Consider the following 15215-nt stretch of genomic DNA (forward strand, 5'->3'; position numbering starts at 1 on the left):
GTTTTTCCCACAAAGCTGAAAAAAATGGTTCAAACAAACAGCCATTTTAACAGTGAACAGCTTTGGCTGGTTTGCTAGATTCACACTGGTCAAGTTTATACTCCTATTGTGTGCACTTACACAACAGCAGTGTTTACATTGTTGTGTGCAGTGCACACACAAACATATCTGTAAATACATGCTTTTTTTTAACATTTCTGTTTCATGGAAATTTCTTTTTCATCTAAAAAGCCAAACCAGGGACAGGAGCTGTTTGATATTTGCCCTATATACACAACATTGATTGTTTACTTGTAAAATTGTTTAGTTATTACGTCCCTGATTTAAATACACAAAACACTTGACACTTAAATGTTTGATGATGCCATGTAATTTACAAACTATTCATGAAATCCATGGTGGATTCTGAAAGTTGTGGTTGCAGGAGCCTAATTATCACATGTGCTAAACATCTTTTTACAAATGTCAATTATACTAAGTATGTAAGGTTGGTAAGGTTGCTTTGTTTCAGTGTTAGAATGTTGGCATCAGCATTTACAGTAGTATCACTGAGCCTAAAATGAGTTTTTAATCTTTAATCTTTTAGGCTCTTTTCTACCTTCACACTGCTTCTTATTCACCCATTCACACTCACAATCACACACACTCACACACCGATGGGGGAGCTGCTATGCAGCTGGCCAACACTCACCGGGAGCAAGGGTTCAGTTAGGGTTCAGTGTCTTGCTCAAAGACACTTCGACATGTGACCGGAGGAGCCGGGGATTGAACCAAAAACTGAGATTGGTGGACAACTGCTCTACCTTCCTGCACCAAAGTTGCCCACAGCTGTGAGACTCTAAATGTTTATAGCATTCTACATTGTGATATTATATTAAATCTTTTTTTCTCTGTCCTTCTCTCGTCCTTCCTCCCTTAGACTGCGGCGGCAGCAGCAGAATCCTGGTTTGTTTGGGAAAATGCGATCGGCCCGCTTCAGTCCTGACAACCCAGATGGTCCAACTAGTGATGTGGATGAGGAAGAGGAGGAATTGCAGCTCCAGATCCCATGACACACACATGAAGTGATGTGGGATATAACATACTTTTACACAAAAATCAGCAGTCTCATAAGTATTGTTTCTGGGAAAAACCTTGTATCATCAGGAAACTCTGTTTGAAACAGGAAGCAGCAGCAGAATTCCTCTGCTCACCCAGACTCCATTTAAAACATCACCTTTTCTCTGTGGCTTCACAGGGTCTTGAGATTTCTCAACCGCTGGCCAATTCATAATTCATTTGCATTATAAAGTAAGCAACCTAAAAGCAAACTCAGATAAAAGATCACAATTTTGGTCAGAAGACTTGAGAGAGATAAACTATGTAATTGTTCCTCTGTATTTTCCACATGAAGTGGCTGATGTGACTTGTCCACCTGGCAGCACTATGATAAACACAGGCATCCTGTGTGAGCAGACGTGATGCCTGTTCTATCTTTATTCAGAGACATACCTTTTCTTACACACTAAGTTTGACAAAGGGTTGGAATTGGAACTGGTTTTGAATAAAGGGATCTTTCCTTAGTAAATTTGTTAATAAACTTCCACCACAGTACACTAGAAGAGGCTGTCATGTATCATCCTCACTGTGTCCCCCATATAATCACAGGCATTCCAGCAGTCTCTTCTCACGTGTGCTACTGCATTCAGACGTGCCTCAAGCCCACATCTCCATTACCATATTAATACTTCCCCATAGCTGTCTGCCAGTCTACCACGGTTCATCCAGGGGTTTTTTAAAAGTGAGTATTTTTCTCCCAGAATACTGAAGCTAGTCGTTATCTTGTCTGATTTAGTCTCGTCACATCCCACCCTGGGAGCACACCACACAACATTTAGCCTCACTAAAACTGCCAGTTAGTTGGAATTACAACCACATTATGATTAGACTAGAAACAGCTCGTCTCCCCAGGTGTTTTGTTTATCACCACAAAAAAACAGGGTTAATGCTGTTTTTAAATTGCATTATTGGCTTTGAGCAAAAATTTGGGGATAAACTAAGAATAAAAGAGAGCCGAACATTCAAAAAGCGTTTTCACTGGCCTAAAACCTGATAGGCAAAGCTAGCCCATAGCCGTTCCTTTCAGATCAGATCTGACTAAATCCAACTGCTCCGGCAAAATCTATGTGATGCCCTGGATATTCGCAATATCAAGACTAGACACTAGTTGCCTGCAGCTGCATTCTGTAGCCGCTCTGCTTTTGTGTGATCCGGGCAGTCGCCTGCTCTGTGTCTGCCGCCGAGCATCCCTTCCCGCTGATGGCCGTTGCTGCTGTTTTCACTAAGTAAGCTCTGCTAAACAACAGGCACATACCACCCAAAATACAAAGTCTTTCACTGGGGGAAGATTGAGAAATCTTTCAAAAAGTGTACAGTTTCCAAATTAAATACATGAGCTTCCTTCTTTCCATCTCTGCTACTCTCTGCTATCAGTCTTAGCTCACGCTGGTAATCATTTCGATCAGTCAGGTCAGAAAGAGGGCTCTGACTCCTCTACTGGCCAATAAGGGATAGGCTTAGTGGCAGTAGTATTATATGTCAGTTCATATTTACTGCCACAGTGTCTATGTGAGTGAGGGTCACAATGGACCACCTGCAGCCCAACATTTCTGTCTGAAGTGCAAGTGCATTGACTGCCCAACTAAAAAAAATGAGCCATTACACATACTTTTGTTTGTTTGTTTATTTTTTTTCCCACCTTTTGATGTTTTTTAGATAAATACAGTAAACAACGGTCTATGTGTGTAACTACAGGGTGAATAGAAGGTAATGAATGTAAAGTCGTCTGTTGTCACGGTCATTGTCTGCAGAGGTATGAGTGGAATCAATTCCACTCCTCCTTTTCTGGTATGGATGTTAAACATGACATTCATAAAACAGAAAATGCAATTCCGGCAGTATTTGAGATAAAATAGAGCAAGTATAAAAAGTCTGGCACACTACAGTAGTACGCTCCCAGCATGACTAAAGCTGCTGTACCTCGTTCTGCTGTGACGGCTACATATTCAGAAGCTGGAGGTTAAGCTGATAAAGCCGAACTTCACCCCTTGATCCATTCGAGACCTGTAGTATACAGCTGTATATATACTGTACAGTATACAGTATTCCAGACAGCAGGAATGCTCGTTTATGCAGTATTCTTGCTGATGTGCAGTATTTTACAATATTGTTATTTCCCCCAACCCCCAGGGCTTTATTCAGCAAAAGTGGATACGTTTAGACTGTTATGGGGAAGACAAGCCAGTGAAATTCCTTTAGGCTCCTTTAGGAGGACCCACGTATTCAGCATTGGGGGAGTGTTGGGCTCTAGAGTTAATTTATTTGTGCAAACTTGGCTGAGCTAAATCTCATGTCTGTAAAAGCTCCAGTCTACCAGAGCATAGATGCAGCCGCAAAAGCAATAAAACATGCATTAATCCTCCACCACCATCACCAGTCACTCTTTGCCTCTGTCTCAACTCTGATGCTGGAAGGGGACCAAGATATTTTTTACTGATCAGGATTCTGAACTATTTATGTCATTGTTGTTATGGTTTAGTTTTTTTATAAATGATCTGTACTGCAGTGGTTTTGTATTAGCTCTATAAATGTCAGTTGTACATACAAAGAAACATGAGTCACTGTCTTTCTTCCTCAATATGATATGTAGCCATGTTTCCGAATAATTGTTTCATTTGTACAGTAAAACACTTTCCACCAACCTGTAGTGTCTCATTCTAACATCTACGTTCTCCTGAAGACATTTAGACGGATTCAAATATTCGGGTGAGCACAGTCCACTGGCTGAGCTGTGCCCACCCGATTATGACTACTTTGGTTGCCAGTGGATGAGGTGGTGGACTCGTTGCAACTTACAGGAAATTCCTTAAATGTAAACAGTTGTCATGTAGTGAATTCTCTTCCTTTGAATGGCTCCTGTTTAAACTTAGTGGCTCATCCCTGGTTTATTTGCCGTCTTTTATTGCCCCCAGTAACTGCTCGTTCCTTCTTGTTGGAAATTTCAGATTTTTTATCTGCTCTTATTTTAAAATCTGATAAGAGTTGTTCTTTGTAGTGACCAGGAAGCAACCATGGATTATTGAGAACGTACGAAATTGTAAACGAGTATGTAGAAGGGCTGAGCGTAAATGGGAGACATCTGGTCTTATGATATTATCATGAAAGAAAACGTATGACCTTTTAATGGGATGGTGCAGGATGACAGAGACTCTTACTTTTAGCAACTGATCTATGCCAATTATCAAAATCCCAGATTTCTTTTTTCATACTCTTGATAGGCTGGTTAACCCTCTATCCCCTCATGCTTCTGCCAATTGTGTTGCTGATTGCAATTAGTTTTTATCACACTTTGTTTCCAAAGTGGAGAAGATTGGGGGTGGTATCGCTCAAAGCCCTTCATTTCTGGATGTGGTCTGTCCTTATCGGCGCTCCCTGAATTATTTCTGTCCTATTACACTGTCTAACCTACTCCATACAATATCTCATATGAAAGCATCAACTAGTCCACTTGACATTATTCCAACAAAGGTTTTACTGGAAGTGTTAGACCGCATAGCACCATACCTGCTCATCATATTGAACAAATCACTGAGTACTGCTTGTGTCCCTGATTATTTCATAGGCCTGCGTACAGCCCGTTTTAAAGAAACTTGGTCTTGATCCTTCTGTCCTAGACAGCTACTGCCCCATTTCCAAACTGCCAAAAATTGTTCATACAGCAGTTGCTGACAGTTTTGGAAACAACAGTTTCGAAAAGTTGATAGTAGTATTCATGCTTTTATCTCTTCTTGTCTAGATTATTGCAATAGTTTATTTTTCTCACTTCACCAAAAAGCCTACAAATTGTTCAGATCTCAGCAGCTCGGTTCCTGCCTAGAACTGGGATGTGAGATACTAGTTTTAGTATAAATATTATATTCTATCTATATCCCTTGATCTATTTTACTTTGTGTTTTTTTAACATTTAACCTGATTTTATTTATTTATCTTTATTTTCCTTTTTAATGTACAGGATTTTGTACTTTTGCTTGCCTCTCCCCTTTTGGAAACTGCTTTCTGGATCTCTGGACTTGGACTTGGCTCGGACCTCGGATACATTTTTGGATAACCGGACTTGTTTTCCTTTCACCCGCCCCGGCACCGGACACCTCTCCTTGGTACACTTCCTTTACCTTGCACCAATGGCTTCTGCAAATTTCTCTTTCCTCACCTCCTCCACAAACACCCTGTTTAGCGTTTCCGCCGCCTGAAGCCCATCCACACTTCCTGCACCACTTTCCTTAATAAATCCATATTTAACTTTTTTCGGAGTCCTGGTTTTATAATTGGGTCCCACGATTTATTCGGTGTGCTTACGCTCACCCTTACAGCTGCTTCATTTTCCATCTTGGCATATTCAAATCTCAATAGTAATCAGAATCGGAATTAAAAAAATGTTTATTGCCAGAGGGCGCAGAGGGACTTGACAGAGGTCACTGGAGTGTTGCCGAGGATGACAGGGGGAAGGGTCTGGGTCCTTCCTGAATTCTTCTATCATCTCTCATCTCATTACATCTGTCTTGAGAGGGTTGAGCTCCAGGTTGTTAATGCTGCACCAAGACACCAGACGGTCCATCTCACTCCTTTGCCAACTCGTCTCCCTCATAGATGAGGCCGATAAGGCTGGTGTCAGGAAGAATGACAGAGGAGAAAGAATGCGGCCTTGGGGGGAACTAGTGCTGATGGTCATTGAGTCAGAGACATGCTTCTCCAGCCTCACAAACTGCTATCTGTCTGTCAGGAATCCACCTAAACAGTAATCCACCTGCAAATGGAGTCAGGCACGTCCAGCTCGGAGAGCTTGACTTGGAGCAGAGCTGAAATGATTGTATTGAAAGCAATGCTCAAGTCCACAAACAGTATCCTAGCATACGATCCTGGGGAGGATGAAGTGGAGGGCCATGTTTACAACGTCATCTACAGATCTGTTGGCTCTGTAAGCGAACTGCAGGGGGTTCAGAAGGGGGTCTGTAATGTCCCCGACGTGGGAGAAGACGAACCGTTCAAAAGACTTCATAACCACAGAAAGCAGTGTAATAGGTCTGTAATTATTAAGTCCTATGATCGTCGCCTTTTTAGGGGCTGGTCCGATGGCTGAGGTCTTAAAGCAGAATGGCACATGGCAGATCTCCAGGGATGTGTTAAAAATGTCTGTTTCAATGGTTGGTGGGGGGTATGGGCAGTGGTCGAACTGTTCTTCCATAGTTCCCCAGAGGACACAAACAGTGTGCACATCTGGTTGAGCCCACATTGTGGTTCAGGATTCCATTGTACTAGAAGACGTGCTGTAGAGTTCCTAAAATGTGGATTAAAAGTCAGTCAAGAAAGTATAATTGAAGGTAAGTGTTAAATATTTAACAAATATATTTATTTTATTAAGTGTTAGGCAAAAGTCGTGTTCCTTGAAACTGGTAAAGTTTAAATGTTTTTTGTTTATTTGAAATTATCTGCCATTGATCATACTCTTAAAAGCCACAGTCACTCATTTATCCATGGAGGTAAATCCTTTCATCTGCTCCACAATAGTCTTCAGCTTTAAAATGCACTCACAACATTGGTAAAAGGTGTCAGGCGAATGTATTGGTTTATTAACAATGTTGACTAATTTTAGAAAAGATGTAACTTTAAACTGGGTAAAACGAAATTAACCGAGATATGATTTGTTAAGTAATCTTGTTGTGTTATTTATTAAATATTAGCTAAATTTGTTCATGTGATAATCAAAACTGGTCTAATTTCAATGAAGATGGCACAACAGCCATGTTGTATAGGAATATTATTTGTCCGGTATGGTTTATAATTAAAATTCTGTTTCACCACTTCAAAACGTTTAATGTTAAAGAGCACCAACTGAAAAGGTGTAAAGGTGTCAGTAAGTAAAATACCAAATGCCAAATACATTCAGAATGATCTTGAGGGCATGTAGGTTGATTGTGAGTCTCAGAAACAACAGACAGACCCAGGCAATACAGAACAACAAATGAATGAGTGGGGTAAACAAACAATGGCAATTTGAGAGGTTTCAGGGGGTTAATCTGGCCCTGCTTACATCTCCAGTGAGAAGTGCATATATATATATATATAGATATAGATATAGATATAGATATAGATATAGATATAGATATATCTCTATATCTATATAGATATAGATATCGATATATATATATATATATATATATATATATAGAGAGAGAGAGAGAGAGAGAGAGAGAGAGAGAGAGAGAGAGAGAGAGAGAGAGAGAGAGAGAGAGAGAGAGAGAGAGAGAGAGAGAGAGAGATACAAGTTTCTGTGGTCCTTCATGTATACATTAGGAGAAATCTCTATTCCTTCAAGGCTACAGTATTGTCATTAATATTACTACAAATATGTTCCGAGCTGTTGTTGCTTCTAATAAAGACTGGCAGCAGTGCAGAGACCAATCAGAATAGAACATTATTCCTGGCCTGTTACAAGTCTCATCTTATAAGTAGCTTGATGGCCAAAGGTTGCCTATTGTAGCTTTAAGCATAATCTCTGCAGGAATACTTGAGCTTTTTAGTATTGCTCCTCCACAAAACTCAAAGACAGGAAAAAAACAATGGTTTGGATATAAGCAGCATAGACCCTTATTCTACAATATATATCATTTTAAACAACAAACTAAAACCTACATTTTCCAAATTGGAATCAATATCATCTTGTTTTATAAGTAGTAAAATAATTCAAACTCAACACATCGAGTCAATGTTAAAATACATATACTACAGAGTGTGCGGATGCTGATAAAGGAACTTGTCACCTAGTGCAGCAGTGTGACTCACTGACATAGAAACACAGAAACGGACTTTTACAGGAGAGGAGAGATTGAGGGGTGAAAACCCAAAAACAATGGGCTATAGCTGCGACAGTCATCGGTAATTCTGTGTTCATTTTAAAACGTTTTTAGTTGAGCACAGATGACCTCTGTGGTACAATAATAGCCAGAATAAATACTGTAGCATGAGAGCATTAAACGCACACACAGACACACGGTGGGCAGTGCAGACTGCACACAGTCGACACAATAAATACACTGGACCTCAGCCTGACTCCCCACACACAGCATGGGGGAGCAGCTCACATCTCCCTCTGAGATCATTTTTATTACTGTGTGTGTGTGTGTGAGACAAAGAGAAGCCAAGACATATAATTAATGTTTTACCCTCGTGTAGGCTGGAGTCAGAATGACTGAAATCATAAACGGTGGTTTTTGCACTGTGTGCGCTAACTTTGCATAAAACAAATAGTTGCATATTGAGAGTTCAGCCATACAAAGTTGTACAAGTATCCTAGGGCGCCCTCGGGATAACTGCCAACACATAACGTGCCCACACACTCGAGCCGCATGCAGACAATAATGTTGTGTGTTTATGTTTAGCTTGAACCCTTGAGTACTGTAGAGAAGATCATTCTGAAAAGTGTTGGATAAGCAGGACACACTGTAAAATGCGTATATGGTTTTCAGTGTGTGTGTTGGATGTAGTTGGTTTTTTCTCTTTGCCTTCTATAGATATATGTGTGTGTGCGTGCATGTGTACAAAGCCTGGAGCCTAATTCATTATGTTAATTTTCTCACTGTCTTTCTCATTAGAGCAGTAATGGCTGTCAGTAGGAAGGCAGAACATGGCATTGATCCATCTATAAATATTACACAACTATCAGAGGATCTGATTGTATGTCTCAGAGCATAGACATCAATACAAAGAAAAAAACTGTGAGAAAAGGATCTACTGTTATGAAAAACAATTGAATTGTGACCTGTTGGTTTTCCCTCCATTGAGCATGATGGCAGCGTTCTTCTGTCTTTCTGGTCATTTTTCTTGCACTAAAGTGGTGACTATCTTTTGTAATCCTGTAAACGTTTAGCTTGACTGCATGTGAACAAGGCCAATAAATGATCATCACACACATTCACAGCATGTAGCCATCAGCAAGTTTGTTCACATCTAAGGTCCATTTTGTTCATTTAGTTGTCATAGAGATTATTTGACCTAATTCGTTGAGCAATTTTCAATTTAATTAAAATCTTTTTATATACCACCAATTCACAAAGTCATCTCAAGGCACTTTACATAATAAAGTCAAGACTATAAAGATATATAGAGAAAGCCCAGCAAATCCCCCTTGAGCAAGTCCTAGGCAACAGTGGAGAGGAAAAACTCCAGCAGAACCAGGCTCAGGGTGGACGACCATCTGCCTTGACCGGTTGGGGTGAGTGGAAAGTGAAGAGAGAAAAGAAAAAGAGCAACAAAAGCAACAACAAAACACCGGGCAGGTTGGTAGGACCAGTAGCTGCACGCTGGAAAACACACAGCTTCAAAGCCGGGGACACCTGCAGAAAGGGACAGAGGGAGACAGAGAAAGACAACTACAGGAGAAAGAAGACAAGTTATATCATACAGTGGTGACAAATGTGAGGTGAAAAGAGAGGACACAGGGACAAGAGGAGGAAAGGAGCTCAGTGCATCGGGGGCTGGGTCCCCCAGCAGTCATATAGCAGCATGACTACAACTAACTATAGCCGAGCTTCCTGTTTCCCACAACTTCATTGTGTGACCCATCAGCTTTATTCCTCTGTAGTTGTCACAGCTCTGCTCATCTCCCTTGTTCTTAAAAATTGGTACCAGTACACTTCTCCTCCAGTCCTCAGCATCCTCTCACTCTCCAAACTAGTCAAACAAACTAGTCAAAAACTCTACTGCCACCTCTCCTAGACACTTCCATACCTCCACAGGTTTGTCATCAGGACCAACTGCCTTTCCACTCTTCATCCTCTTCAACGTCCTCCTCACTTCACTCTTACTAATCTTTGCTACGTCTTGCTCCAAACCAGTCACTGCTTCTACTCTTCGTTCCCTTTCATTTTCCTTGTTCATCAACTCTTCAAAGTTCTCCTTCCATCTTCCCATCACACTCCTGGCACCTGTCAATACATTTCCATCCTTATCTTTAATCAGACTAACCTGCTGCACATCCTTCCCATCTCTATCTCTTTGTCTGGCCAACCTGTACAAATCCACCTCTCCCTCTTTAGTGTCCAACCTAACATACAAGTCCTCATATGCTCTTTGTTTGGCCTTTGCCACCTCTACCTTCACCTTACGCTGTATCTCCCTGTACTCCTGTCTACTCTCTTCAGTCCTCTCAGTGTCCCACTTCTTCTTAGCTAACCTTTTTCTCTGTATACACTCCTGAACTTCCTCGTTCCACCACCAAGTGTCCTTGTCCACTTTCCTCTTTCCAGATTACACACCTAGTACCCTCCTATCTGTCTCTATGATCACATTAGCTGTAGTGGTCCAGTCATCTGGAAGCACCTCCTGACCACCCAGAGTCTGTCTCATCTTCTCCCTGAAAACATTTGCAACGTTCTTTCCTTTTTAACTTCCACTAGGTAGTCCTCTGCTCTGCTTTTATCCTCTTCATCTTCCTCACCACTATAGTCATTTTACAACAATGGAGAGAAGCTAGTGTAGCCTTAATATGATCTCTCTTGCTTATTCCAGCCAGCACTCTTGCTGCCACATTTTGGATTAATTGCATAGACACAAATGCATGGAATAGTTTTGAGACAGGATGCTCTTCTTATATTGGCAAGGTTCCATCTAAGTGACTGTGGTGCTAGAGGTAGAGCAGTCGTCCATGAATCCCCCCAGTTGCTGGTTCAATCCCCGGCTCCTCCAATCACATGTCGAAGTTTCCTTGAGCAAGACATTGAACCCCAACTTAGATGCTACCGGTGAGTGCTGGCCAGCTGCATAGAAGTTCCCCTGTTGGTGTGTGTGTGATTGTGAATGTAAATTGGTGATTGAGAAGCAGTGTAAAGCACTTTGAGTACCATTAAGTAAAACAACGCTATACAGGTGCAGACCATTTACCATTTCGTAGGTGAAGAAGAATGTGGAATGTGAGGCAAAGGACAAATTCCTTGCAGTTAGACTGGCCCGAGTTATGTCATCTAGAGTAACAATATGGTTGGACAGACTGGTCGGCAACATATATAAAATAAAAAGTATTGGTCCTAACACAGAGCCTTGTGGAACTCCATAGCTAACCTTTGTGTGCATGGAGGATTCATCATTAACATGAACAAATTGAAATCTATCTTATAAATAAGATTTAAACCAACCTAGTGCAGTTCCTGTAATTCCATTTTCATGTTCCAGTCTCTGTAATAAAATGTTGTGATTAATTGATCAATGCAGGACTAAGATCTAACAGAATAAGTATAGAGACGAGTCCGTTATCTGAAGCTCGTTGGTGACTTTAAATCTTATTTATCAGATAGATTTCAGTTACCAGTGCTGTTTCTGTACTATGATTAACTATAAACCCTGACTGAAAACAAATTATTCCTGTACACGTGGTCATATAATTGCTTTGTAAGTACTTTTTTGAAATAAAGGGGAGATTAGATATTGGTCTGTAATTGGCTAAAACACCTGGGTCAAGACAGGGTTTTTTAAGTAGCGGTTTAATTACAGCTACCTTATAGACCTGTGGTACATAGCCTGTTTCTAAAGATAGATTGATGATATTTAAGACAAACAGGTTTATTAAGGGTAAAGCTTCCTTGGCACAGTGTAGTTGGAATAGGGTCTAGCAGACAGGTGGTTAGTTAAGATGAGGTAATAGTTGAAGTTAGTTCAGCGAGATCTATGGGTAGAAAGCGTGAATATCTATCTGTAATATTTGGGGAAGGATCTGGTGAATTTGATCTCTAATAGCTACAATTGTATTCATAAAGAAAGTCATGAAGTCATGTAATGGAAAATCAAGTATGATTAAATGATTGCAATGAACTCTTCACATTTTACCTAGTTATAATGACAACTTGAACTGCTCCAAGGTGGCGCAGTGGTGGCTGTGGCGACCCTGAACTCACAGGAATAAGCCGAAAGGACAAAATTTTAAAAAAAGTTTCCATCAGACCTAAAATGAATTGGTCAGTAAAAATGTATCATTCAGAAGTTGACAACACAACTTTAGAATATTTTTGTCACTTTTCTTTTTTTAGATTTTATAAAACCAGTTTTTACTGAGAATCTGCAGACTCACATGAAGCAAACATCAAAGGTTGTGCGCAGGCAATGATAGGGTGGGGTTAAATGAGGCCATAGCCTGTCAAGAAATAATCTGATGTATGAAATAACAATCAATTTTCTTCATTTCGTCTTGTTTGCAGATTTTCTCCTGTTACTAGTCCAACAGTGCCTCAAATTACCATAGCAACAAGTTACTCCGTACTCAGTGTTTACTGCATTCAGTACAACAGAGTAAATGTCCCATCTGTTTCCTAACCTACATGTCCCAACTGAATTGCTATTAAGCAAATTGCATTACCATGACCACTGGAAGTGTAAGTAACCTGCAACACAGCCATTTCAATCAATGTGGGATTTTGGTTCCATTGTTTAAGGTTGGCTCCTTGAATAGATCTACACCCAATATACGTTAGGCCTTAACCATTTTAACATATCATGTACTGGTATAGGCTATTTATTATTTTGAATTTTTCCTTAGTCCCACTTTCTGCTAAAACCCCATCTAACCCTACCAAGGAAAATTTTGCGGCACATCATTTTTAATTAAAAATATTGTTTACAGTGCTGTATTGGGCTTCATGTAAAGGCAAAGAAAGCAAGGAAGAACTTTGCATTCACTGATTTGAGTGTCGCAGCTTTCGTTGTTTGAACGGACGCACACACTGGGCCAATGTCTGAGTGTATTCGTCTTGTCTTCTGTCCTGTCTTTCTTTCTTACTTGCAGGGAAAAGACAGGCTGTCTGGTCTCACTGGTTGTAATTACAGCCCCTGTCACCTGGCTGTGCTAACCCACTGTTAACATACACACATACATGCATGTGCTCTCTCTCTGACACACACACATACAGAGCAAATGAGTACAGGGCTGTTCATGACGTAAATGTCTTAAATGATGGCATTTCAAAACCCCAAGCTGATAGTGCTGCTGCATAGTTTGCATTCATAATTCATACATAAATCTTCAACGAGGCCCATATGGAAGTGTTATTATAGCAGCTGCAAATTCTGAACTGAAATACCGGGAAAATATAAGGGCACATTTATCACAAAATAAGCAAATATTTTCCAGTCAAAATCAAAGTTAATGTATGTATGTATGTATGTAAACATGCATCTCAGCTAAACGTTCATCTAACCTCCAAAACACTTTTCACCAACAAAACACATGACACATGTCTCAGAATAAGCTCATTCATCAACAGCAATGGCAACAAGTCTCACTCAGGAACCAAGCACTGTCACTCATCGAACTACAAAGTCCTAACAACAGAGAGCATTACATGAAAGACATGTTATTATCAGAAAAAGCATTTAAACTATAAATCACTGTGTACTCAAATCATTTATTGAACAGACATCTTACCTGAACACATTGATAACAGAGTGCTTTCAATCGTCCTCCACATTCCATCCACCTATCTGCCTGCTAATGAGCCAAACACAGGTCACCTGAGTAGAGTTTCAGCTGTAGGCTGCAGTCAGCTGTTTGTCAATATTTTTGATATGATTTCCTAAAGATTTCAATGTGGCTGCAGCAGAAGTGCATGTTTTCTTTCATTATTCTGTTTAAATTGTGTTTTTAACAAAGTATGTTAGCATTTGAAAAATGTGCTGAAACAGTATAGTGTTTTGCATGGGATGGTCTCTGACTGAGAAATGAGTTCATGGATTTTGGCAACTGTGGTCACTTAATGCAATTTATGTGAAAGTAATGAAAGTAATTTGCAGTTTGCTCCACTCTGACTTCTGCTTTGCTGACTGTGTGAAGAGTTTTGACAATGTGACTTCAGTTTTGACCAATGCTTGTTAGTAATAAACTGTAATACCATTTTCATAGGAAACCAAGTATTCTTTCTGCTTTTTGGATATGCATGTCAGTATCTGTTTGATTGTAGACTGAGGTGCTGCAATTGGTGGCTCACTGAATTAGCTAAGGTTCAAGGAAAGATGTCTGTTCCTGTTTATAATATATTATTTAAAAATGAGAGGCTGTCCTCCAATAAAATATGACTATAGAGGTTATTTGTACCAGCAGCCAAAAGACACACTACCTTTTGGTGATGTGTAGCAGCAGTGGTGAACATAATATCAAGTATTTGATCCTCAAAAGTTTGTAAGGTGGATGGGTGGGGCAACAAAGTCCCAGACATTCCTAAAGGAGATTTAATTTGGTGTGAAACTACATGAAACTATGTTATTGTCCACATTTTATTATAGAAATAAAGGGTGCAGGACTTTAAAGGAAACAGCAGAAAAGCCTTAGAGTGGGTAGTTCTTCAAACTCTATGGCTCCTGTATGCATACATTGTCGTACATGTTGTGCAAGTGGCATTATTTAAAGGTATGACTGGGTGCGTGGAAAGTTGTCCCTCCATAGTCACTATGGAACCAAAAAAGTTACAATACAAAACTTGTTTTGGATGTTTTTTATAAATGAGAAGACGGGACATTTGACCATGCAGGACGAAGGATTTAATGTAAAAAACATTAATAGTTTAATTTCAATTGGACTTGTGGAGATATGGTAATATCAGACTGCAGACTGCATGTGTGCTCAATGTCAAAAAGAGTCTGAATTATCTTCGTAGAACATTAATCATTAGCATAAATTTGTAGAATACAGAATAATTTGATTGCTCAATCCGTCAAACATAGGAATAAATAATACAAACCTACTAAGATCCTTATTACTAAAGGTGACACATGCAGAAGACGATCAGAGGGACAGGGTAAAGAGACAAGTAAAATTTAAAGTCCTAGATAGAACAAAAGACAGTCTAGTTGAAGTGAAAGTGGACTGATATGCAGCATGTACTATGGACCTAATGGGGGAATTATATCAGGTGTGCAGGTGAATAGAAATAATACAGACAGTACATGTGTTTTACTGGCTCATTAAAGTGGATTTAGCATGTGACTGCACCGAAGTAACTAAAATAAGGTTTTATCTAACAGTCATAACAATCACAATGTTACGGTAAAGCTTCTACTTTTCCTTTAGGCTGTTTCTAGGGTCGCCACAGTCAATTAGTTTCATCCATCTAACACTCTGCATCCATAGGAAAAATTGGTAT

At 39.9% G+C, this 15215-nt stretch overlaps 1 protein-coding gene across 1 annotated transcript in view; it reads left to right on the forward strand.

The window, feature by feature from the left end:
* The window catches only part of ccdc102a (coiled-coil domain containing 102A), a 72038-nt gene extending 68320 nt beyond the window's left edge, over nucleotides 1-3718 (forward strand). The window contains exon 10 of the mRNA XM_067494406.1: nucleotides 920-3718. Coding sequence (XP_067350507.1) covers nucleotides 920-1052 — 133 coding nt within the window. The 3' untranslated portion in view covers nucleotides 1053-3718. The remainder of the gene's footprint in view (nucleotides 1-919) is intronic.
* The last annotated feature ends 11497 nt before the right edge of the window (nucleotides 3719-15215 follow it).

This window comes from Channa argus, chromosome 2 (assembly GCF_033026475.1).
Source record: "Channa argus isolate prfri chromosome 2, Channa argus male v1.0, whole genome shotgun sequence".
Taxonomy (NCBI): domain Eukaryota; kingdom Metazoa; phylum Chordata; class Actinopteri; order Anabantiformes; family Channidae; genus Channa; species Channa argus.